This window comes from Cnephaeus nilssonii, assembly GCF_951640355.1.
Source record: "Cnephaeus nilssonii genome assembly, chromosome: 2".
NCBI lineage: Eukaryota > Metazoa > Chordata > Mammalia > Chiroptera > Vespertilionidae > Cnephaeus > Cnephaeus nilssonii.
The window spans coordinates 36139385-36165009 of NC_137073.1; the positions used below are offsets into that span (position 1 = coordinate 36139385).

The 25625-nt window shown below is 47.3% G+C and overlaps 1 protein-coding gene across 2 annotated transcripts; it reads right to left on the reverse strand.

Moving 5' to 3' along the window:
* Positions 1–492: 492 nt before the first annotated feature.
* On the reverse strand, positions 493–10813 carry LOC307093463 (paired immunoglobulin-like type 2 receptor beta). Of its 2 annotated transcripts, XM_079761615.1 has the most exons (7): positions 10592–10810; positions 9904–10293; positions 7086–7283; positions 2500–2563; positions 1489–1538; positions 1232–1263; positions 493–812 (listed from the first exon to the last, which is right to left on the reverse strand). In XM_079761615.1, the coding sequence occupies exons 1-7, from the start codon at positions 10665–10667 to the stop codon at positions 684–686; spliced, it is 939 nt and encodes a 312-aa protein (XP_079617741.1). In that variant the 5' UTR covers positions 10668–10810; the 3' UTR covers positions 493–683. The 2 variants fall into 2 exon arrangements, with proteins under 2 accessions (XP_079617741.1, XP_079617742.1); XM_079761616.1 differs by lacking the exon at positions 1232–1263 and having other exon boundaries at positions 674–812; positions 10592–10813.
* Positions 10814–25625: the final 14812 nt, after the last annotated feature.

A 25625-nucleotide genomic window follows, 5' to 3' on the forward strand; every position in this document is an offset into this window, starting at 1 on the left:
TTCCTTTTGGCTTCTCTCCCTCCTCCTCCATGTCATTGTTTCTGGTGTGAGGCCTGCACAGCATAGGAATCTGGGAAGGCAGAGACCCCTGAGTTCTGGGTGAAGGGCATAAAAAAGGGCAGGACTGGGTTCAAATCCTGGCTCACCATTTACTAGCTGTGTGGCCTTAGGAAAAGCACTGTAGCCATTCTGGTTCTTTGTTTCATGCCTCAAATGAGTACATCCAATACCGTATATGGTTGTTAATGTTTAAATGAGGTAATGCATAACAATACATGCTAGTTATTATCATCAGGGAAGTAGAGTGGTTAGACTGGGGGGCAGACCTTGGGTTCCAGGCTGCCTAACAGTGTTCAGGGACTTGCAGTCACTGAACAGAAGCACTAGAGGAGGGATCTTGGGCATGAGCTATGTATTGTAGTTTATTTTTGGCAAGAAGGACAGAAGCTGAAATCAATTTTTTTCTTAGACGCATGCAGGCAAATTCTACAGGTACTTTTATTTTTGTGGGCAAGGGAACGAGGCGAAGAGGGAACTGGAGCAGATGGCTATTTTTCTTAGGTCCTTGGTGGCCTTCGACCCCAGCTGGCTTCTGAGTCATCTGTGTCTGGCTGGGATTATCATGGGAAGTGGTGATCCCTCTGTGCAGCTTACTCAATGAGGTCATCATTCAGTCACACTCCTTAGGTCTTTAAGATAGAGTATAGGGTCTCTTCCTGGGAGCTCTCATGGAGAAGGTGGCTAGGAGGTGCTGACGGTGAGGGTGAGGTCAAATTGGAGAGGGTAAGGGAGGCATAGAGGATGCCATCAACCTGTGTGAGCACAGAAAGAGAAGGGGGTTAGAAGTGGAGGGGGAGCCGACCTCATCTTACATCAGTGATCTCATACCTGAGTGCCCTGCTGATACCACAGTCCCTCTGTTCTTTCCACCCCTTCTCCAAGCTTCTCTTTTATATATATATATATATATATATATATATTTTATTGATTTTTTACAGAGAGGAAGAGAGAGGGATAGAGAGTTAGAAACATCGATGAGAGAGAAACATCGATCAGCTGCCTCTTGCACACCCCCTACTGGGGATGTGCCCGCAACCAAGGTACATGCCCTTGACCAGAATCGAACCTGGGACCCTTGAGTCCGCAGGTCGACGCTCTATTCACTGAGCCAAACCGGTTTCGGCTCCAAGCTTCTCTTTAATTCATTCAGGCTCTAGTCTGAACTTCTTACCTTTGGGTCCGGCTTGGAGTTTCTATGTAGTCCTAGAAAAAAAAAAAAGTGCCAGGATCAGAGCATGGCAGCCAAGGTAGAGAAATGGGCAGAGGGCTCAGTAGTGAGGTCATCTGCTAGGTCAGGACCAGGGTCCGTGGGAGGGATGGGTGAGGCATGGGAAAGAGGAAAACGCTGAGGGGCACGTGTGGGGAGAGAGTGTAAGGAAGAAGGAAGGGCCAAGGTGGAGAGTGGGGAGTGATGGTGGTAGAACTGACCTTTATGCCCAATGTTCTCGTTCTTCTCCTCAGTGTTCTGGAAGGATCCCCTGCATGGGAAGGAAAGGGTGGGAAATGTGTTAGAGGCTGGGCAGAAAGGAGTCAAAACCTGCATCAGGCTGGTTCTCTTGGGGGCTCTGCGACCTGCTTGGATCTACTCAGAAGATGCAGGCCATGGTTTGAGGCTCTCAGAAGGAGGCCGCCTGGGCGAGCTTTGAGAGGCAGTTTGTGGTGTAGCCCAGGAGGGGCCCCTGAGTGCCACCTGAAGGACTGTTCTAGGGAACCATTGTTGTAGGAAGGGGCACAGGAGAAGATGGGACCTGAGTAAGGCAGCTGGCAAAAGTCAGGGAGGGAGAGAAAGGTGGGAGGGGTTTAGGGAAGGGAAAGTGTAGAAATGGGAGGAAGGATGGAGAAAAGGAAACTGGTGGGAGGGTGCGGAGGACCAGTGCTCAGGGCAGGAAGGAGATCCCAGCACCGAGGAGAGGAGGCCAGGCTGGGAGCTGAGGGGGAAAATGCTCTGAGAAAAGGCAGATGGTAGAGGTGATGGAGGCAGATGATTCTGTGGCCACTGGGCGCCTCACCCGGGGAAAAGGCAGATTGGACAATGAGCAAGAAAGAGGAAAAAATGTGGAACAGGAAGATGTGGGAAGGATGATGTTCAAGGTGGAAAGAAAACAGGGTGAACAGAAGGAGAAGCTGAGAAATGGCCATGAAAGGAGGAGGAAGGGGTTTCTAAGAAAGGGAAAAGGGAGACAGTCTGGGAAAGAATTACAGAAACTGCTGGAACCCCTAGGTCCTCTGTTCTTGATTTTTTTTTTTTTGGCTTGTTTGCTTTTTAGGAGCCAGAGCCGCAGGAAATGTAGAGCCTAACCTGTTGGGGACATATGAGGATGTGGACGTTAATGTGAAAGCGGAGGATGAGAGCAGCTGTGAAAGACTCCCTCACACTGTTCTCATAAGGACACTCCCTGTTTCCCAAACCAGCACCCCCATTGGAAGGCAAGCACTCACTTGTCTGGGGCTCTTGCTTTCTTTCCACCTTGAACATCATCCTTCTCACATTTAGTCTGCAGACCTGTAGAGGAACCAACAGCAGGTCAGTGTGCCATCCATGAACAGCATCTCTCTGCCTTTTCTGCGCCATCCTGCTCTGAGACCCCCTTGGATAAACCAGGGCAGCAGAGCAGCTCTGCTGAAAGCCGTGCTGGAAGGGCCTAGGCCTCGGAGTGGCACCAGCTGGCATCCTGAGGCTGCCCACCTCTCCTGCTTTTGTCCTCAACACCAAGCCAGGAGAGCAGCTCTTCTCTGCACCCTGTGCCCCCTTCACCCGCCCTCTCTCCCTGACTTTCCCTCTGCTTCCTTCCACTTTCCTTGGACTCCCTGCAATCCCTCAACCTTCTCCTCCCACTGCTGAGCCCGGCCCGCCTTCCCTCCCCTCCCCCATCTTGTCACAGGCACCATCGCTCCTCCTGCTGTGACACACCAGCCTCTTATGCTTTCCTTGGAGTGGTGGCTGTTTCTCTCTCCACCTCTGAACCTCAGGGCTGGAATCTGTTTACTCTCTTCCACCGAGGACTCTGTTGTTCTCCCCACATCCCTGCACTCCCCCCCTCCACCTCCTTCTCAAGTCTCTACAGCATTTCCCAAGCATTTGGCCCTGGTTCACACATCCTCTCCACCACTGCCCACCTTCCTGTGAGGTCTCGTCACCCACAGGGACAATCCTCTCAGGCACTGGACTCACCCATCCCCCAACTCCAGTGACCTCCACTCCATTCCACCATACCCTGGACATTATTTTTTTTAATCACTGGGAAAGAAAACTCTGAAATATTAAATGCTATTATTATTTTTATGCTGTAGATCTCTTTCCTTCCAGCCCTCTTTTGTCATCACCCTCCCCCCCCCCCCCCCCAACACACCTGTGCTTTGACCTCCCTGAACTCTTGTCCCCTGATAATCCACTTTCTTTCAGGTTATCCAGGCTGACTCAGAGTCCTCCACTCTCCACTTGTGCCCTTTCACCAGCTTCTTAACCTCCTGATTCCCCTGTCGGGCCACACTGAGCTGACAAATCGCCAGTCCTGCATGTGTCTATGGCAGTGGTTCTCAACCTTTCTAATGCCGTGACCCTTTAATACAGTTCCTCATGTTGTGGTGACCCCCAACCATAAAATTATTTTCATTGCTACTTCATAGCTGTAATTTTGCTACTGTTAATGAATCGTAATGTAAATACCTGTGTTTTCTGATGGTCTTAGGCTCTACAGCAGGGTCGCCTAAGACCATTGGAAAAGACAGATATTTACATTACGATTCATAACAGTAGCAAAATTACAGTTATGAAGTAGCAATGAAAATAATTTTATGGTTGGGGGTCACCATAACATGAGGAACTGTATTAAAGGGTCGCGGCATTAGAAAGGTTGAGAACCACTGGTCTATGGCATGGAATGTTGCTTGCTTACCCAATATCCATTCACCTCCTCTTACTCAGTTACAGAACCTTGATTTTATTTGGAGTGGTAGTGTGCTCCTCTACAGATAGGTGTGGGGCATATTATTAAATTCTGGCCAATAAGATATAGGGAAAATATGGGTAGGACTTCCAAGGAGGCTCCTGGACTATATCACATTTTTTCTTCATCTCTGACCCTATCCTTACTGTCAGGAGGACAGATAACTGGGGTAGAGTCTTTTGTCCTTTCCTTCTTCCTTTTCCCATTTAGATTCAGAAATAATGGCTGGAATCTTTGCAGCCACCTTGGACCATGAGGCAGCCCTCAGGATAGAATCCTGTATCCAGGACAGATAGCAGAAAGGTAGGAACCTGAGTGCCTAAGGACTGGTTTCCTGTACTGTCTGCCTCCAGTTCCTTTTATTTATTTATTTATTTATTTATTTATTTATTTATTTATTTATTTAAAAATATGATTTTATTTATTTCATAGAGAGAGGGAGAGGGAGATAGAAACATCAGTGATGAGAGAGAATCATTGATCGGCTGCCTTCTGCACGCCCCCCCACTGGGGACCGAGCCCACAACCCGGGCATATGCCCTGACCAGGAATTGAACCATGACCTCCTGGCTCATAGGTCGAAGCTCAACCGCTTAGCCACGCCAGCGGGGATTTTTTTATATGAGAGGGAAAAAATCTCTCTCGTATCTAAACCACGGTTACTTGTGGCCTCTGGAGCTAGCAGGTGAACACAACTCCTAACCAATGAGTCTTAAAGGTTTCTAAACTGCATGGCTGAATACTGGTGGGGAAAAACACAAGCATGTGCAATGATGCTTTCACAGGTTTATGGCTTCATGCCTGAATCAAATCCTTAAACACTATCTTCCACTTCCTCAGTGACTGTATTGCATTTTCTCTTCATCTCTGACCTTCATCCTCACTGTCAGGAGTAACCACTGTGGTATTTTCATTGCAGAATTAAAAAAAAAATCCCTATTTTTATGCAGTTGAATTTATCAATATTTTTGTTTAGTACTTTTTGGTTTTATATCATACTTAGGGAGGTCATCTCCACTCCATGCTTCCAGCACTTTGTATTGAATTACTTGTTTTCCCCCATTGATTACCTTTTAATTTACTAAATTCTTGCATATATTTGGGCCTATTTTTAATCTGCCTATATTTTGAGTTTTTTTTATTTTCTTCCATTACTTTATCTTTTATCTGTTTGTTTATTAAGTGCTAGTATTGCAGTTACTCTAAAAATGCATTATGTTTAATTGTCATGACAACCCTGGGGTAATTACTAATATTATCCCCATTTTACTGATGAGTAAGTTGAAGCACAGAGTAATAGTACCACTGTGCCAGAGTTGACCCAGCCAGGATTGATTGCAGGCAGTCAGATTTTATGCTCTTCACCTTTGTGCTTTAATATCTAAGAGGGCAGCCTGGCCGGTGTGGCTCAGTGGTGGCTGTTTCTCTCTCCTAGACCCTGATCTCCCTTTGTCTCCCGAGACCCTGAGGTCGATCTATGAACCAGGATGCCATGGTTCAATTCCTGGTAAGGGTTGTGAGCTCCATCCCCAGTGTGGGGTGTGCAGGAGGCAGCCAATCAATGATTCTCTCTCATCATTGATGCTTCTCTCTCCCTCTCCCTTCCTCTCTGAAATCAATAAAAATATAACTAAGAGGGCAAATCTTATTGCAAATTTTTAAAACGTAATTTAAAATCAATTTTGGATGCTGTTGGGGCATAAATAATTAATGCCTCTAACCCTGCCCTCTCTTTGAGGTGTAAATGCAAACATCCAAATTTCTGATGGACATCTCTACTCACCTGCCCACACAGGTATCTCAAATATAACATATCCCAAATTAGAGGAATCATTTTTCTCCCCCAAATAAGGCTTTTGACTTGCTATGGTCCCTAATTCACTTGGTGGTTTCATTACAGTCTCACTCACTCAAGGTGCAAACCTGGGACTTCTTCCTGCTTCCTTGCTGCTACATCAACCCAGTCATCAAGTCTTACTGGCTCCCTCTTACCCTTTTCCAGAATCTGACTCTCTCTACAGACCTATGTATCTGCAAGGTGAAGTGTGTAGTTGCCTCTTGGCTGCTTCATGTTGCCTCTGGAATCTTGGATGCAATTTATGAGGTCTTCTTTTCCATAGCACTGAGCTATACACTTAAATATGGTTAAAATGGTAAATTTTATAGTGTGTGTCTTTTGCCACGATAAATTTTTTGGTGCCTCCTCCATAGCACTGAATTACTTTTGGTTCCCAGAATGGTTTCCTGTGCTTGGAAGAACAGTGATCTCTATACCACCCTCACCACTTCCCTGGCTAATTCTTCTTTATTCTTTGAGACTTTTTTTGCAGATGTTACTTCTTCTGGAAAGTCCTCCCTGGTTCCTCTCCTTCTTCCCAATCTATCATAGTTCTTTCCAAGTGAGGCAATTAGCCCTTGAAGTACCTCCTGCTCCCTCTGAGTTCCTTGAAAGCAAGGACTCTGCTTTATTTACTTACTAGAGGCCTGGTGCACAAAATTTGTGCATGGTAGGGTCCCTAGGCGTGGCGGGTGAACAGGGCCGATCAGGGCCTTCCTTCATTCTGCACCACACCCTGGTGGTCAGCATATGCCATAGTGAGTGATCGAACTCCCAGTCTCCTGGTCAAACTCCCAAGGGGACATTTTGCATATTAGCCTTTTATATATATAGATAGCTCCAGTCACAAGCCAGGTCCTGGAAAAGGGGCACCCCATTAATGTTTGCTGAGCTAAGCCAACTTTCTGTCCCATCTGCTCTCTCCTTAGTTTTCTCAGGGCAGATCCTCCCCTCCCCATGAACCAAAAGGTGAGGACTAATGATAAATTATTAAGTCAAGAACCAAGAACTGGAAAAATGATCAGATTTGTGGAGAGGGGTTTGTCTGGAGTGGTGGTTCTCAAACGTGATTACTCACAGACACCACTTGAGGAGAATGTTAATACCACTTGAAGTGCAGACCTCACCCCAGTAAGATTTTGCAATTTTAACAGGCTCCTGTGTTCATGCTGATGCAGGTGGGTTCAGAGAAACATCTGGTTGGGAAGATTGGAGAGAGAGTGGGGTCTTTGACCACTTACCTTTGCTTCTCCTCCACCTGAGGTAGATTATCAATCCCAAAATTGCGATTATGAGCACGGCACCCGCCAGTGCCACCCCAACTATCGCTCCTAGAGTCAGGGGCCCAGACCCTGATCTCTCTTTGTTCCCCGAGACACTGAGGCCATCTGTGGTGGTAGTGGGGCTGGTGGTGGGGTCCATGGTGGTTTTCTCAGTGGCTGAGAAGACATGAGAAACAAGCAAATTCTTCCTTAGAGGATTGGAAGTATCTGGGTGAAACTGTCACATCCTGTTCCCTAGTTGGAGGAACATTGGGGGTGGGGAGCAACCCTCTGAAGCTCTCACACAAGGAGGGAGGTTAACAAGGTGAAGTGCTGAAGGCTTGTCACATACATCATTCAGTTCAAATCCTGAATCTACCACCGATCATTGGTGTGACCTCAGAACCTCATTTCATCACCTACAAATAGAGATAACTAAATCACAGGATTTAAAAAAAAAATTATCGTGGCAAAAGACACACAACATAAAATTTACCATTTTAACCATATTTACATGTGCAGTTCAGTGGCAGTAAGTAATTCACATCATTGTGCAGCTCTCACCATCAGCAGCTCCAGATCTTTGTCATCTTCCCAAACTGAAAACCTCCCCATTAAACAACTTCCCATTACCCTCATCCCAGCCCTGGCACCCACCATTCTACTGTCTGTGTCTATGAACTGACTGCTCTAGATGCCTCATATAAGTAGAATCGAAGAGTATTTGTCTTTTGCAGGATTGTTTTAATAAGTGAGAAAACATCTGTAAAGCACCTAGTACATACTGGAAATATGTTTTTAAAGCTACATTAATATATATTGAACTTTAGCTTCTACCCACAGATTGTACCTTTGTAGATGTTTAATGTACCATTAAAAAACTGATATAGTACTAAGCCACAGAAAAAAATCTAACTCTAATAAAATCTTTAGGTTAGCATGGATCAAACTCTCTGTCTACTCTTGTTAGAAATTAATACAGGAGATACGGAGAAGGTGCAGGAAGAATAAAACCAAGTCTGTTTGTGTAATTCAGGTTGTGAGCCACTTTGTAAATTATCTAAAACCAGCTCTGTGGTCAAGACAGGGCAGTGGGTTTACCCAGGCTGGTTGGAGTGATTCATCACTGACATAGTTAAAGTTGCCAGCACAAGTGATTATAAAAGTAAATCGAGCCGAAACCGGTTTGGCTCAGTGGATAGAGCGTCGGCCTGTGGACTCAAGGGTCCCAGGTTCGATTCCGGTCAAGGGCATGTACCTTGGTTGCGGGCACATCCCCGGTAGGGGGTGTGCAAGAGGCAGCTGATCGATGTTTCTCTCTCATCGATGTTTCTAGCTCTCTATCCCTCTCTCTTCCTCTCTGTAAATCAATAAAATATATTAAAAAAAAAAAAAGTAAATCGAGCCCACCCAGGTGTGGCTCGGCGGTTGAGCATTGACCCAGGAACCAAGCGGTCATCAGTTCAATTCCTGGTCGGGGCATATGCCCGGGTTGCAGGCTCCATCCCCAGTGTGGGGCGTGCAGGAGGCAGCCAATCAATGATTCTCTCTCATTATTGATATTTCCATTTCTCTCTCCCTCTCCCTTCCTCTCTGAAATCAATAAAAATACATATATTTTTTAAAAAAGTAAATCGGCTTACCATGCACCCCTTTATGCTGGGGCCTGGGAGAGAGCTCCTCCCCCACTAACCTGGAGATAGATAAGCCACACCTTCTCACCTTCAAGTTCCCCCATCCCAGTGAGTAATATAGGAGGATCTATTAATAAAGCACACCCCATAGTAGGTTAAAATAGGTCAAGACAACAAGATGATCAAGTCAGTAGGTGAGACTGAGTGGCTAATGGTTAAGAGAGGAGGCTCTGGGGTTAAACTGGGTTCAAATTTCCACCTGCACCATGAAGGTGACTTTGTGTAGGTGTAAGCCTCAGTTTCCCCGTCTGGAACAGGAAGATGAAAGCGTTCCTACTATAACTGCGGGGTCGTGGTGCAGGGTGGCTAGGGCGCTGCATACCAACGTACTGAGCTGGGGCAAGGGCACAGGAAGCGGGAGCTGCCTTGTTGCTGATGCAGAGGGGCCTCTGACGACCAGGACAGAGGGAGAAGGGCCAACACAGGGCTTTGTGTGGTGGGAGGGAGGACTTAGGGGGATGCTGTGAGAAACAGAGGGAACAGAGGATGAAGATGGGAAGAGGGAGATGGGGAAGGAGAGGAAAGAGATGGAACTGGGGAGGGAGCACTGAGGGCCATGTTCTGGGGAGCAGAGTGAGAAAAGGAAGCAGAGAAATTGGGACAACAGGTGCTGGGGTGTTACCAGGGATGGAGGGGAGGGGGGCATCCTTGGGCCGCTGTTGGGTCCCTCCTGTGTGTGTCAGGCTGAGCTCAGGGCTGGGGGGAGACACTGACATGGGGCTTGCTGGGGCTCCACCTACAGACACAGGACAAAGGAAAGGCAGGCCACATCCCGTAAAAGTCAGGTCCACCCGGAGGACATGGGGTGAAGGCAGGAGGCAGGGCTGCAGCCCCAACTTGGAGCAAGAAGGGAGGGTAACCGGGGAGCCCGGAAGGTGCTGAAGCCTGGGGATGGGGTTGGGGCTGGATCTATGGGGGCCGTGAGGGGGTGGGCAAGGAAGGCAGCCCAAGTTTGGGGGAGGTTACGGTGAAGAAGGCCAAGGTGGCAGAGGCCTGGGAAGCAGGCAGGGGCAGGGAGAGGAGTCTGAGAGGAAGGTCAGGAAGAGAGGCGCCTGGACAGTCCTGGGGGCCGGGGGCACCAGGGGCCGGGGCGGCGGACTCACCTCCGGTGATGGTGAGTTGGGTCCCTTCGATGGACTGCCACTCCTTCACGCCGTCCTTCCGTGTGGTCAACCGGACTCGGAAGAAGTACTTACTTTCGTCCTCTCTCCGCAGGTTAGAGATCCGGAGGGAGCCATGCGTCTGGCCCTTTGCCCAGTTCAGGGAGAGGCGGTTTTTAAAATCCTCACGGGTGAACGGCGGGGTTGTGTTGTAGATGAACTCTCCATGGAAGTCTTTCCATCTCCAGGATATACGCACATTGGGAACCCTGGCCAACTCCCAGGAGTGACAGAAGGAGAAGAGGATGTCGATGGAGCCACCCTCAGGGGCTGAGAGGTGCTCTGGTTGGTAGACTCCATGATCAGAGTTTAAAATGCATTCTGCTGAGCCACCTGGAGGAGGGAGGGACAGGGAGGGACTTTGAAGCCACTTGGAGGGACCAAGAAGATAACCCGGCCCATCTGGCACCCTCACCTGTGGGCGGAAGTGTGACAGATACTAGGACTGGCCCTCTGGCTGGGTGTCCCCCTCTCCAGGGGGGTAGAAAGGAGGGTGAGGGACGTGGGGGACCCAGCACTGTGGGACCAGCCCAGCCCACTGCTTGTTGCAGGTGGGAAGCCTGGCTGGCCACAGCCCCTCCCTGGGCTCCCCTGGGGCGCTGGTCAGAGCCAGGGCGTCCTGGCCACTCACCAGCCTGCAGCGATGCTGCCAGCAGCAGGGGCAGCAGCAGGGGCAGCAGCAGGGGCAGCAGCAGGGGCAGACCCATCGCCTTGCTCTCCTTGGGCGGGTGAGAAAAGAAGCAGAGCCTCTGGTGGAGGGGAGGCTCTGTGGAGGGGCGGCCTCAGGCTAGTCTGCCCACCGGGAGGGGCAGGATCAGCTCCTTCCGAGGACTGGCTGGGGGGAGCCTGCCCCAAACGTGCCTGCCCCGGGATGAACAGCACTTCCTTCTACAATCTGGCTTCTTCTTTTCTGATATTGCAGAAGAGCTTCCCCTGTGGTCAGTGACCAAGAGCCATGATATGGGCCCCCCAGTCCCCATCTCATGCTGACGGGTGTGGTCCTGACCTTGGCTGCCTGGCCCTCTCCCCTCCCACCTCAACTCCCTGTCTCTGCCAGGGACTTTCTCATCTCCTTAGGAGCCAGTCCCACCTCTCTGTCTCTCCTCGCTCTCCTTTTCTCTGCCTCTCTGGTGCCTCTCAGCCTGGTTCTCTCACTGCAGGGGAAGGGGCAGCAGCAGGACCAGCTCAGGCTCCTTCAGGAGAGGAAAGGCAGCAGGAGCCTCTGTCCAGCCACAGCCCCTGGAAAAGGAGGAGGGAGGCGCTGGTGGAGATGCCCTCCCCCCACCCCAGCCCCACCCCAGGTGCATCCAGCTGGCTCTTGGGCCCTCGTCCTCCCCTGCAGTTCACGGGCAGAAAGAAGACCCACAGGCCCCAGCCTGTTCCCTCTGCATCTCACACCCTCGCTGGGATTGAGAGGTGAGTGTGGTCTGACACTTCCCTCTCCCCAGAGAGTGGGCTTTCTGGCGGCCATGCCTTTACCCACAGAACTCGTGTGGATCTGCAGGGCCCTGACTTCACCCCTTCACGTATGAGACCACCAAGGCTCAGAGAGAGTGTGCCCAGTCCGTGACTCTCAAGTGATGGGTCCAGGACTGGAACCCCCCTCTTGCTGAATCCACAGAGCCTTCTGGATGCTTCTACCTGGTTGCACCACAGAGTCTCTAGGCCTCAGCACCAGAGTGCAGAGCTCTGAGGGCTGAGCTGCAGGAGGCTGTGTTTTTATAATGCTCCTCAGATGATCCCGCCCACTGCTGTGGGAGCCCTGGCTAATCCAGAGTCTTCCCTGGACAGCGGGGGTTAAGGCTCAGAGCAGTAATGGGTCACCCCAGTGAAGTCCCTGGGACCATCCCTACTGGAGGGCACTGCCAGCCTGAGACTGGTGGTGAACTGGACCTTTGGTGACTCACAGGAGGCTCTGCCCATTGCCTCCCCAGAATGAGCTTGGCATCAACTTACTGAGTAGACTGTGGGAGTGGGTGGACATGACTGCATCAGAGGAAGTGACCTTGGACTTTTGGAGATGGAAGCAGCAGACCAACTTCCTTTTAAATCAGTTTCTTCCCCAATCCTAACAGGCTTCTTCTACATTTCTCCCACAGCCAGCCAGGCAGCCCGCCCCTCGCTGTGTCTGCTTTTCATACCCCTCCTGCTAGGCCTGAGAGAGAGGTTTCAAATTTTTATGGAGGCCTCTTATCTGACTCAGCCACAAAACATCCATTGCCTCATTTCAGCTTTACAACATTCTGTGGGGGGTGTATTGTAATCTCCATTTTACCCACAGGGAAGTTGAGGCACAGAGCTTAATCTCATTCAGTCCTCTGGGCTGTGAAAGATGCTTAGGTGACCTGGCCAGTGTGGCTCAGTGTTTGAGTGTCGACCTATAAACCAGGAGGTTTCGGTTTGATTGCCAGTCAGGGCACATGCCCGGGTTGTGGGCTCAATCCCCAGTGTGGGGCATGCAGGAGGCAGCCGATCAACGATTCTCTCTCATCACTGATGTTTCTATCTCTCTCTCCCTCTCCTTTTCTCTCTGAATTCAATAAAAAAATATTTTTTTAAAATATTAAAAAAATAAAATCTCAATTTAAAAATTGAGCTAAATATTTGAATAGATATTTTGTCAAAGCAGATATATGGGTAACTAATAAGCATGAGAAGATGGGTAATATCATTAGACATTGGGGAAATGCAAGTGACCACCACAATGAGGTGTCATTAAACATCTGTTAAATGACTAAAATTAAAAGGCCGACCAGACTACCTGTCAGCAAGGATGTGGAGCAACTGGAACTCTCAGACACCACAGGGAGGATGTGAAATGGCACAATCACGTTGGCCGTTCCATAAAAGTTAAGCACACACCGAATATGTGCCCTAGTCATACCGCTCACAGGTATGGCAGTGCTGACCAGCCACGCCAGCATCACCTGGGAACTTGTGAGACATGCTAATTCTCAGGCCCCACCTTGACCGCTGAAGTTGAGAACCACTAGGAGTTTGACTGAGGGCCTGCCTTGTGTGTTTCTTTACAGCAATTCTGTGAGATGCAGGAATTTTATTCTCACCTTACAGAGAAAGAAACAGAGACGCCAAGAGTTTACCACACTCCAATTTCCTCTCTTCCTCTGGCGTTTGAACCACCCTCAGGTCTATGTGCCTTGTGAGCCGGATGCTTAGCCAAATGCTTGCTCCCAGACCCCTCCCAGTTTAACCTCCCTCCCCTCTCCTCTCCTCCACAGCCTTTCGCAGGGAAAGTTGTTCATCTGTGCTTCATTCAGCTGCTGCTCACCAAGGTCTGGGGATGCGGTCCCTGCTCACCAAGGACGAGGGATGGGGTCCCTGAGGTTGGCAGGCCACGGGAGCCATGGCACAGTGACACGCCTTCTCTGAAGGACAGGAAAGGAGGAGAGACCAGGGGGACAGTCTTGGTCCCTGGCCTTCCCCATAGACTGTGTGCCTCTGCTGACGTCACCCTCTTTGCTTCCTCCTGTTTTCCATCCGGGCAGGGGACACGGAGAGGGCTCATCCGGGCCCTGGGTGGGCACAAGCCTGCAGTGAGCCTCCAGGAATTAGTGTCCAGCTGGGAAGGGAGGACTCGCCGTGTGACACAAGTAGAGGGAGGCCCAGACCCCAAGTTAGAGCTGAAACAGGCAAGGATGACCCTCCCACTTTCTGGGTGCTGGGAGCTTTGCAATTGTTTTAAAGATGTTTTCTTATTTGCTAAATCCTTTTTAATGTTTCTTTTATTTTTTTAAATTTATGTTTGAAAGTATTACAGATGTCCCCTTTGGTTTTTTCCCCCATTGACCCCCTCCTCCCCACACCCGCCTCTCCCTAGCCTTTGCCACATTACTGTCTGTGTCTATGGGCTATGCATATATGCATATAAATTCCCCGGTTAATCTCTCCTCCCCAACCCCCACCTCCATCTTCCCTCTGAAATTCATCAGTTTGTTCATGGTTCTATGTCTCTGGATCTATTTTCTTCATCAGTTTATTTTATTCATTAGATTCCACACATGAGTGAGATCATGTGATACTTATCTTTCTCCTACCAGCAACACATTAAAGAGATCATACCCCATGACCAAGTGGGATTTATTCTGGGGATGCAAGGCTGGTACAATATTCACAAATCAACAAATGTGATACATCACATAAACAAATTGGAAGACAAAAATCACATGATCATATCAATTGATGTAGAAAAAACATTTGACAAAATCTGACACCCTTTTTTGATAAAAACGCTCAGCAAAGTGGGAATAGGGAGATCATACCTCAACCTAATAAAGGCCATATATGACAAACCTATAGCCAACATCATACTCAATGGGCAAAAACGAAAACCATTTCCCCTGAGAACAAAAATGTTCACTGTATTCTTTGTTGCTTTTTAAAAATATATTTTTATTGATTTCAGAGAGGAAGGGAGAGGAAGAGAGAGATAGAAACATCAATGATGAGAAAGAATCATTGATGGCTTGCCTCCTGCATGCCCCACACTGGGGAGTGAGCCTGCAACCCAGGCATGTGACCTGACCAGGAATTGAACCGTGACCTCTGGGTTCAAAGGTCAATGCTCAACCAGCCGGTCTATTTGCTGTATTCTTGATGCTCTGACACCCAGGGCCTCACTGACCAGGAAGAGATTGCTCCTCCCAGGGCGACCTGATTCTCAGACATAGCAATGGACTTGCCCAGGAGCATGCCTTTCATATGCAAACCTACAAGTCCAGAGCTCCGACTTCCATCCATCTCCTCTATCTGGCTCTTGGGCTCCTGGAGGTTAATATTCTGCTACTTTAGTCACCCATGGCCAACCAGATACCAGACAACGCGGGACAGCCCTAATCCCCGGAGCCTGCAGAAACTATTCAAACCGGCCACTCCTAACCCTGCGCACCCCGCCTGCCTTCCCCTTCTCACGGAAACACAACAAAGCCTGCTGTCCATGTTCCCCCAGGCCCCTCTGCCTCCTGACGGACCTGGTGCCCGGCCCCGCCTCTTGTTTTTAGGGATCTGTGAGTACAAACATCTTTCCCTGTGACAGTCTTTTTTATGTTTGTGCGTCTTACCATAACATGATTAAAACAAATCTAGGGTGTATTTTTAAATAGCATAACTCTCCCAGCAGCCTCAGGAGCTGGGCAGGGTCTGTTAATGGTCCTCATTTTACACAGGAGGGAACTGAGGTCCTGAGTGAAATTAGGAATCTCAACTGAGGTCACATGGCCAGTAATTGTCTGCTGTGCTGCTGGGGCTGAGCCCAGAGTCCACGTTCTCCACTACTTCCCCACCAGGGACCAGAGTCATCTGGGCCATAAAACAGCCCAGGGTCCCTTTATCCGTGCTGCATTCCTGCTGCCCAGGGAAGGCGTTTGAGGCCTGACTGGGGTACGGCTCATGCAGCTTTGGGTCCTTGTCACCTGGCACAGCGAGTGGGGCAGTCAGTGCGGACCAACGTGATGGGAGGAATGGAGAGGTCTTTAAAGGGCGGGTGTCAGGCAAGGATCCATGCAGCTTTCCAGGCAGCAGGCAGTGCTTTCCGATTACCTCATTCTGTCCTCACGCTCTCCCTCTGAGGGAGATAGTTATTGTCTCCACTTTACAGATGAGAAACCGGCTAGGGAAGGCAAGTCATTTGCTCCAGCTGCCTGGCTCCAGAGCCTGCCATCTGTAGTTTCTGCCTCTGTCATATTCACGTTTCATTTGTCATGTGACTGAGACTTTCTCCCATTTCAGCCTCCTTCTCATGCCTGCATTTCAGCTCTAGTTCAGTCTGACAAATGCGGATTGAGCTTCTAGGAGGTGAGATCAGAGGCTGAGAACCAGCAAGCAAAGGGTGACTCCTGGCTTTGCTGAGCGCCCAGACTGGGAGAAGAGAAGGGGACTCACGAATAAGGGAACGGGAGATCGCTGTCTCCCTCCCCCTCAGAGCAGTGCTGTGCTGGTCAGTATGCAACAAACAGCTTTCCAGAAAGAAGTGCTGACTTGTAGCATTTGCCAATGTCCATGGTGTAGAAACTTCCACAGTACCGGTTTAACTCCTGCATGGACTGAATGTTTGTGTCTCTCCCCCTCCCCCCCCACTCCCACCCCTAAATTCATGTGTTGAAGCTTTAACCCCCAGTGTGGCTATATTTGGAGATGGCATCCCTAAGGAAATAATTAAGGTTAAATGAAGTTGGGGGGGGGGGGGGGAGGGAGGGGCGGGTGCTGGCTGATCCAATAGGAATAGGTCCTCATATGAAGTGACACAAGAATACCCCTGATCCAATAGAATTAGGGTTCTTATAAGAAACTACTTTCAGCCGAAACCAGTTTGGCTCAGTGGATAGAGCCTGCAGACTGAAAGGTCCCAGGTTCAATTCTGGTCAAGGGCATGTACCTGGGTTGCAGGCACATCCCCAGTAGGGGGTGTGCAGGAGGCAGCTGGTTGATGTTTCTAGCTCTCTATCCCTTTCCCTTCCTCTCTGTAAAAAATCAATAAAAATATATTAAAAAAGAAAGAAAGAAAGAAACTACTTTCACCCTTTCTCTGTTTGAGGATAAACCATGTGAGCACATTGCCACTACCCTCAAGCCAAGGAAAGAGGCCTCAGAATGAAACCTCCCCTGTGGCTCTCTGACCTTGGACTTCCCATCCTTAAGTACTGTGAGAACATAAGCCACCCCATTTGCGGTATTGTTACGAAAGCCAAAACAGACTAATGTAACTACCAGTGTGAAGTCATTGAGTGCAGAGCTGGGAAGAAATGCACAGTAGTCACTATATAGTATTCCCACCATGCTGCTGTAATATCATAATTAACCTCAAGTGCATAGATAATACTAAAATATGATAAAATAAGTAGGAAGTGACGAGCTTCCTTCATTTTTGATAAAATTTATCTGTAATTTTTAAAAATATATTTTATTGATTTTTTACAGAGAAGAAGGGAGAGGGATAGAGAGTTAGAAACATCAATGAGAGAGAAACATCCATCAGCTGCCTCCTGCACACCCCCTACTGGGGATGTGCCCGAAACCAAGGTACATGCCCTTAACCGGAATCAATCCGAAGGCCGACGCTCTATCCACTGAGCCAAACCGGTTTCGGCTTATCTGTAATTTTATATTTCATTTTTCTTTAACTATTTTAAAGTGTACAGTTCACTGGCATTAAGTAATTTCACATTGTCATGTGCATATTATTTAATTTAGTAATGGCTGTGTTCGACAACAGGCTCACCATAGTCTTCTATGTCAACAAGGGCATATCCCCCAGAGCTTTATGGCAATTGGGTCCAGGCCCCTTGGGGCAGGCTGCGGGGAAAAGCACTCTGTGGGGTCAGAAGGGTGTTAGTGATGAGATCCTTCATTACAGGTTAGGAGTGTCACTGGTATTGAGTTGTATGAGCTATTTTTTAAAAAATATATTTTTTTATTGACTTCTAAGAGAGAAAGGGAGAGGGAGAGAGAGATAGAAACATCAATGATGAGAGAAAATGATTGATCAGCTGCATCCTGCTCTCCCCCCACTGGGGATCAAGTCCACAATCCCGGCATGTGCTCTGATCAGGAATTGAACCATGACCTCCTTGTTCATGGGACACTCAACCGCTGAGCCACACCGGCCAGGTTGTCTAAGTAAGTTCTTTATACATTGTGGATATTGATATAATTTATCTGTAATTTTATATTTCATTTTTCTTTTTGGGTGGTAGGCACACAATGCAAGCCCCTTGTTGGGGCTGCTGTTTGCAAAGATCTCCCATACAGTCGATTGCCTTTTTGTTTTGATGGTGATTTTTTGTGCTATGCATAAACTTTTTAGTTTAATATAGTCCCATTCATTTATTTTTGCCTTTACTTCCCTTGCCTTTAGTATTCTTTGATGGATGATTGGATAAGGAATATGTTATATATATATATATATATATATATATATATATATATATATATATATATATATATATATATAAAAGCCTAAGCGACCGAATGACCGAATGACTGGTTGACCCGTCACTATGATGTGCACTGACCACCAGGGGGCAGACGCTCAATGCAGGAGCTGCCCCCTGGTGTTCAGTGCGCTCCCACAGCCAACCTCCCATGGCCGGCCAACCTCCTGCAGTCTCTCCCCCCTATCCTCCTAGCTGCCCCCAATTGGCCCCGGTGGGGACTGGGTGAGATGGACCCAATTGGCCCCTGATTCCCCGCCAGGCCAAGGGATCCCACCCATGCATGGATTCATGCACCAGGCCTCTAGTATATACAATAGAATACTACTCAGCCATAAAAAAAGATGAAATGCTTCCACTTGTGATAATATGGATGGATCCTGAGAATATCATGCTAAATGAAACAAATCAGGCAAAAAAGTAAAGAACCGTATGATTTCACTCATATGTGGAATATAAAACTGAAAGCAACAAATGAACAAATAAGACAAACAAAAACTCATAGACACAGGCAGCAGTGTGGTGGTTACCAGAAGGAAAGGGAAGTGGGTGATGGATTCAAATATATGGCGATGGGAGAAGATTTGACTTTGGGTGGTAGGCACACAATGCAATATATCAGGCGTCCTCAAACTACGGCCCGCGGGCCACATGCGGGTGTTTTTGCCGTTTTGTTTTTTTACTTCAAAACAAGATATGTGCAGTGTGCATAGGAATTTGTTCATAGTTTTTTTTTAAACTATAGTCCGGCCCTCCAACGGTCTGAGGGACAGTGAACTGGCCCCCTGTTTAAAAAGTTTGAGGACCCCTGCATGATGTATCATAGATGATGTACACTTGAAATCTATATAATCTTACTATCCAATGTCACCCTAATAAATTTAATGAACAACAGCAACAAAAGACTTACTAGAGCCTGGAGTCAGGGTAGGATCCCTCTTGCCTGACTCTAGGGACAGTGCTGACCCCAGTGCCTGTCAAGGAGCCCTCCCTGCACAGTTCTCTCCCCTCCTTTGTGTCTGGATTCTGGTAACTACTCCCTAGGGCCTAGGCCGTGAGTGGAAGAGCAGACTTGGACTGGCCTTGGGCCACCATAGTGTCTCTTCTAATGTTGCTGCACCCTGCCCAGCCCTTCCTTTATAATTATTCCCCTTCAGGGATGTCTTCTAATTGCCTTTGTCTGAGAGAGCCAGGCACACAGTCAGGGCCTGCCCTGCTTCCAGACTGAATAGAGGCCCGTGGAGTGTGAATTCGATGTTGGCAAAGTGTGGTGGATACAAAGGGAAACGGGCTCAGCGGCCCTTTGTGGGTTTTTTTAATTTTAATTATTATTATTATTGCAGAAAACCCTGCTATAGGGGAGGAGAGCCATCATGTAGCCTGGGAAATTAGACAGGGAGAAAAGGGGTTTATAGTCAACCAAAGAAATTGTGCATTATATTTTTTCACTCTTGGATCTGAGGTGCACGGGATAAAATAAACCTGCTGTAACAGACAACCTCCAATGCCCGTGTTTAATGCGACGGAAGTTCAATCCTGGGTTGTACAACGTTCCAGTGCGGCGTTCCTGGTCCAGGGTTTCTTGAGCATCTCTCTTCCAGTTGGTGATTCAAGGACCTAGGCTCCTTCAAGCTCCTTTGCAGCTTCATGTCCTTTAGTTCTTTAGGGAAATGGGGATACAGATAGCGTGGAGGATTGCACAGAGGGGATAGGTCACTTCTTCTGGAGGTAATATATGTATCATTTCCTCTCACACTGCAGTGGCCGAAAATCAGTTGTCCGACCCCACCTATCTCTAAGAGAGGCTAGGAAACGTATTTAGATGTGGAGCCAGGATCAGGGTGAGGCAAGGGAGGCACTCGTCTCAGACTGAAGACATAAGGGGAAGGCAAAAACTCAGTAGATTGTTAAAGTATTATTAACAAGTTTGCCCGATTTAAAGCCAGCAAGGTAAAATTATAATAAATTCTGATTTTGTTATAAATAAAATATTTAAACTTAAAAGAGTGTTGTGAGTTTTGACTTCCTTTTCATTTTCAACACTTTTTTTTTCCAGCTCTTTAATGTTCTGTTAAAAATTAACCATTAGCCCTAGCTGGTTTGGCTCAGTGAATAGAGCGTCACCCTGCGGACTGAAGGGTCCCAGGTTCGATTCTGGTCCAGGGCACATACCTGGGCTGCAGGCTGGATCCCCAGCAGGGGGTGTGCAGGAGGCAGCTGATCAATAATTCTCTTTCATCATTGATGTTCTACCTCTCTCTCACTCTTCCTTCCTCTCCGAAATCAATAAACATTTATATTTTTAAAAACTAACCATTAAAGAATACGTAAAAGCATGTACATGGGGGACCACACTTTTGTGTGTCTGGTAGAAAAGGATCCAGGCTTTGAGGAACACAGAACAGTCTCTGCCAAATCCCCACACTTTATTGTTCATCATGTGTTGTTTGTTTGTTTTGTTAATCCTCACCCGAGGATTGATTTTTTTTAAGAAAGAGTGAAGGGAGGGAGGGAGGGTGTGTCAAACATCCTTGTGAGAAATGTGAGAGAGGCACATCGATTGGTTGCCTCCTGCATGTGCTGCAACCCGACAGGGAATCAAACCTGCAATCCAGGCACGTGCCCTTGACCGAACCCGCAGCCGTTCGGTGCCGGGCTGATCCTCTAACCACTGAGAAACACTGGCCAGGCCTTTCTTCTTTAAAAGTTAATGCCTTAAAGACAGGACATTTTTCTCTGCATGCAGCTTTCATTGTGTCCCAAGATTTTGGTATGATGTGTTTTCCTTCTTGTTAAGTGGTTTATTATTTCCCTTTTAATTATTATTTTTTAAATAAATCTTTATTGTTCAGATTATTACAGTTGTTCCTCTTTTTCCCCCCCATAGCTCCCCTCCACCTGGCTCCGACCCCACCCCCTTCTCTTACCCGCCGCACTGTCCTCATCCATAGGTGTACGATTTTTGTAGTTTTTTCCCACACCCCTCACACTCCTTTCCCCCCGAGAATTGTCAGTCCACTCCCTTTCTATGCCCCTGATCCTATTATATTCACCAGTTTATTCTGTTCCTCAGATTTTTTATTCACTTGATTTTTAGATTCACTTGATAGATATGTATTTGTTGTCACTTTGTTGTTCATAATTTTTATCTTTACCTTTTTCTTCTTCTTCCCCTTCTTAAAGAATACACTTCAGCATTTCATATAATACTGGTTTGGCAGTGATGAACTCCTTTAGCTTTTTCTTATCTGTGAAGCTCTTTATCTGACCTTCAATTCTAAATGATAGCTTTGATGGGTAGAGTAATCTTGGTTGTAGGTTCTTGCTGTTCATCACTTTGAATATTTCTTGCCACTCACTTCTGGACTGCATAGTTTCTGTTGAGAAATCAGCTGACAGTCGTATGGGTACACCCTTGTAGGTAACTAACTGTATTTCTCTTGCTGCTTTTAATATTCTCTCTTTGTCTTTTGCTCTTGGTATTTTAATTATGATGTGTCTTGGTGTGGTCCTCTTTGGATTCCTTTTGTTTGGGGTTCTCTGCACTTCATGGACTTGTAAGTCTATTTCTTTCACCAGGTAGGGGAATTTTTCTGTCATTATTTCTTCAAATAGGTTTTCAATATCTTGCTCTCTTTCTTCTTCTGGCACCCCCATAATTCTGATGTTGGTACGCTTGAAATTGTCCCAGAGGCTCCTTACACTCTCTTCATATTTTTGGATTCTTTTTTCTTTTTTCTTTTCCGGTTGGGTGTTTTTGCTTCTTCATATTTCAAATCTTTGACTTGGTTCTTGGGATCCTCTAGTCTGCTGTTAGATCTCTGTATATTATTATTTCAGTCAGTGTATGCTTAATTTCTAGTTGGTCCTTTTCATATCCTCGAGGTCTCGCTAAATTTATCGGCCTTTTCTAGAAGATTCTTGAGTAACCTTATAACCGTGGTTTTGAACTCTATATCCAGTAGTTTGCTTTCCTCCATTTCTTTCATTTGTGACCTGTTTCTTTGTCTCCACATTTTGGATGCTTCCCTGAGTTGATAGAGTGGCTTTGTGTGCTAGGTGTCCTATAGGGCCCAGTGGTTCAGCCTCCCCAGTTACCTGAGGTGGACACTCTTGGTGCACCCCTTTGTGAACTGTGTGCATAGTCTTGCTGTAGTTAAGCCTTGATTGTTGTTGGTATCACTGGGAGGAATTGACCTCCAGGCCAATTGGCTGTGAGGATCAGCTGTGTCTATGATGGGAGAACTTCTGTGCTGGAGACACGCTTATGGGGCAAGACGTGCTTCAGTGGGGCTTTGGTGCTCACTGAGTCTACTCCCCTCTTATGGATGTAAAGAGTTGTAATCTGGATGGTCTCACTCTGACCACTGGGCACACTGGCTCTTGGATCTCCAAGGAGGTGCAAAGAGATCTGCAGATTCCTCCTCTTTGTTTGGGGTTTGGAGGTGCCTAGATGAGGCCCAGCTGTGAAGCAATGCAAGCTGCTGTGGAGCCTTGGGCCTTCTTTTGGAAGCTCTGGGGCTCTCTGACCCAGCTGCAGTTTGTTAGGTTTTAGATCGCAAAAGGCCAGGCCATTCATATGCAAAAGCCTCTGTGCAAAGCTTGGGTGGGGTTGTAAATTGGGTGGGGCGGGGTCTCAGGGAATCACCAAGGTGGAGCAAACAGCAATGGCTAACTGTCAGCCCTGCCCTGAAGAGGTCCCCGGGTTTCTGTGTCCCTCAGCCAGTGCAGGAACAATGATCGCTGTAACCACCTTGGAGAGAAAGCCACTCTTGTGTTCCTGCCTGATGCCAGACAGTCCAGTTTCTCCCCATATGAGTCTGGGTCCCCAGAGTCTCGCCCGGTACTGGAATTCAGAGCAGTCAGGAGCTTGTATCTCCCTCCCAATTGAAAAAGACAACAGCGTGCCCAGTTGCATTTTCTGCGCATGCCTCTGTACCTCTGCACCTCCTCCCAGTCTCAGTGTGCTTTTCTCTTTCCTTCTAGTTGTATAACTTCCACTCAGCCAGCCTTCCTGTGGTTCTGGATGATGTCCGTTTTGTCTTTTAGTTGTAGTTTTGATGTGGTTGTGCAAGGTAGCAAGTTCAGGTGTTTACCTATGCCGCCATCTTGGTTCCCCTAATTATTTTTTGATTCAAGAGTTATTTAAGAATGTGTCTGCACCCCAGCCAGTGTGGTTCAGTGATTGAGTGTTGACCCATGAACCAGGAGGTCACAGTTTGATTGCTGGTCAGGGCACATTCTCCAGATTGTAGGCTCAATCCCTAGGAGGGAGCATGCAGGAGGCAGCCAAGTGATGATTCTCTTACATCTTTGATGTTTCTAGCTTTCTTTCCCTCTCCTTTCCTCTCTCTAAAATCAATACAAACATATTAGAAAAAAAAGAATGTGTCTCTTCATTTTCAAGTACTTGCAGTTTAATTTTTTTTGTCCCATTAAAAACAATATAGCATTGTTCAGATACAATTCCTGTGCCATACAATCCACTCAATTGAAGTCTACAATTCAATGATTTTTTGGTATATTACATTATTAATTTTTTTAAAACTTGTGGTAAAATACATATAACACAATGTTCCATTTTAACTATTTTTAGTGTAAAATTTAGTGCCATTACTTACATTCACAATGTTGTACAACCATCACCACAATCTATTTACAAAACTTTTTCATCATCCCAAACAAAAACATTTTTCTTTTGCCTGTGGATATCCAGTTGTCCCAGCACCATTTACTGAGGAGAACTTGTGTAGTTTTTTAGTGTGTAGGAATTTTATATATATATATAAATTTTTATATATGTAATGTTTCATAGCCTCAATAGAATTTATATTTCACCACTTTAAGTGAATTGAAGAAAATTTACAACCATATATGTTCCTCTTTTATATTGTGTTTCTAATGCCATTTTCATTTTTAAAAACTTGATTGTGTGTTTGGATCTGTCCTGTGTATGTATCCTTCCCCCTTCCTCTCTTCTTCCTCCCATCCCCTGCCCCTGGGCCATTCTGAGACTGGGGTGGGGAGTCTACACTATAGTTTAGTTCTCAACGCCTTTGGTATGTTTTTATGGATCAGTTCCATGTATGTGTATCTTGGAGGTGGGCCTGGGCTTCATATGCAGCTTATGAAACCCCTTTCTCAAACTTCCTCTTTTTATTGTTTTTATTTTTTTAAAACAAATATTTATTGTTGAAAATATTACATACGTCCTTCTTTTTCGCCCATTGACCCCTTCCAGCCTGCCCCACCCCCTACCCCAGGTCTTCAGCACCCTATTGTCTGAGTCCATGGGTTATGCATGTATGCATTCAAGGTCTTTGGTTGAATACCTCCCACCCACCCACCCTCCCCCGCCTTCCCTCTGAGATTCCGCACTCTGTTCCATGCTTCCATGTCTCTGGATCTGCTCTGTTCATTAGTTTATTTTGTTATTTAAATTCCACATATGAGTGAGATTGTGTGATACTTATCTTTTTCTGACTTATTTCACTTAGCATGATACTCTCCAGGTCCCTCCATGCTGTCTCAAAGGGTAAGCGAGTCTTCTTTTTTACAGCTGCAGTATTCTATGGTATAAATGTACCACAGCTTTTTTATCCACTCATCTCTTGATGGGCACTTGGGCTGTTTCTGGATCTTAGCTGTTGCAAACTGTGTTGCTATGAAGATAGGGGTGCATAGATTCTTTCTGATTGGCCTTAAACTTCCTCCTTTTAAATACAGAAAGTCAGGGTTTTAGTTTTCTCACTTACTTCTAATTATGCACTTCCTGTGACTGCATCTTCCTCTTGGGGGGAAGCAGTGGGAGGAAAGGCCGAGTAAAAAGCCAGGGGCTTTCCCCTGCTCTTTTCAACCATAAGTGCTCCCTTGGCCAGTTTTTATGGTCAGAGAAAAGGGTTTTTTTCTTTCTCCTAGTTTTTCTGTCACTGTGGTCATGCCTGTTGCTGATGCTGCTATGTTGCCACTACTGTTGTCACATGGAGTTCGGGGCGCAGTCTCTCCCGGTGGGTTCTTGTCCTACGAAGTTTGAAGAATAAAATTCGCGGACTGAAAGATTTTTAAGCAACCATTGTAGAAGTTTATTGTAAGTTTATACAGACTCCCCCTGGGGCCCTGGCCGGTTTGGTGCAGTGAATGGAGCATCGGCCTGTGGACCAAAGGGTCCTGGATCCGATTCCAGTCAAGGACACGTACCTTGGTTGCAGGCTCCTCCCAGGCCTGGGCCCTGGTCGGGAAGATGCAGGAGGCAACCAGTAGATGTATTTTCCTTACATCGATGTTTCTATCTTTCCCTCTCTTCCACTCTCCCGTAGACAACTCCCACTTACCTTTAGGTTTTATTTTAAACTAGAGGCCTGGTGCACGAAATTTGTGCATAGGGGTGTGTGTCCCTCAGCCCAGCCTGCACCCTCTCCAATCTGGGACCCCTAGAGGAATGTCCAACTGCCCTTTGGATCGGGCCTAAATGGACAGTCGGACAGTCCTTTCACAATCCAGGACTGCTGGCTCCCAACTGCTCGCCTGCCTGCCTTCCTGATTGCCCCTATCCCTTTCTGCCTGCCAGCCTGATCACCCCCTAACCACTCCCCTGTCAGCCTGATTGATGCCTAGCTGCTCCCCTGCCAGCCTGATTGCCCCTAACTGCCCTCCCCTGCAGGCCTGGTCACCCCTAACTGCCCTCCCCTGCAGGCCTGGTCCCCCCCCCCCCAACTGCCC

Coding starts and splice junctions, on each gene's coding strand:
- LOC307093463 (XM_079761615.1), bottom strand. CDS start 10,667: ATGGGTCTGCCCCTGCTGCTGCCCCTGCTGCTGCCCCTGCTGCTGCCC. Junction 7,284..9,903: donor CCAACTCACCATCACCGGAG/GTGAGTCCGCCG, acceptor ATGTCTTCTCAG/CCACTGAGAAAACCACCATG. Junction 1,264..1,488: donor CGAGAACATTGGGCATAAAG/GTCAGTTCTACC, acceptor TTTTTTTTCTAG/GACTACATAGAAACTCCAAG.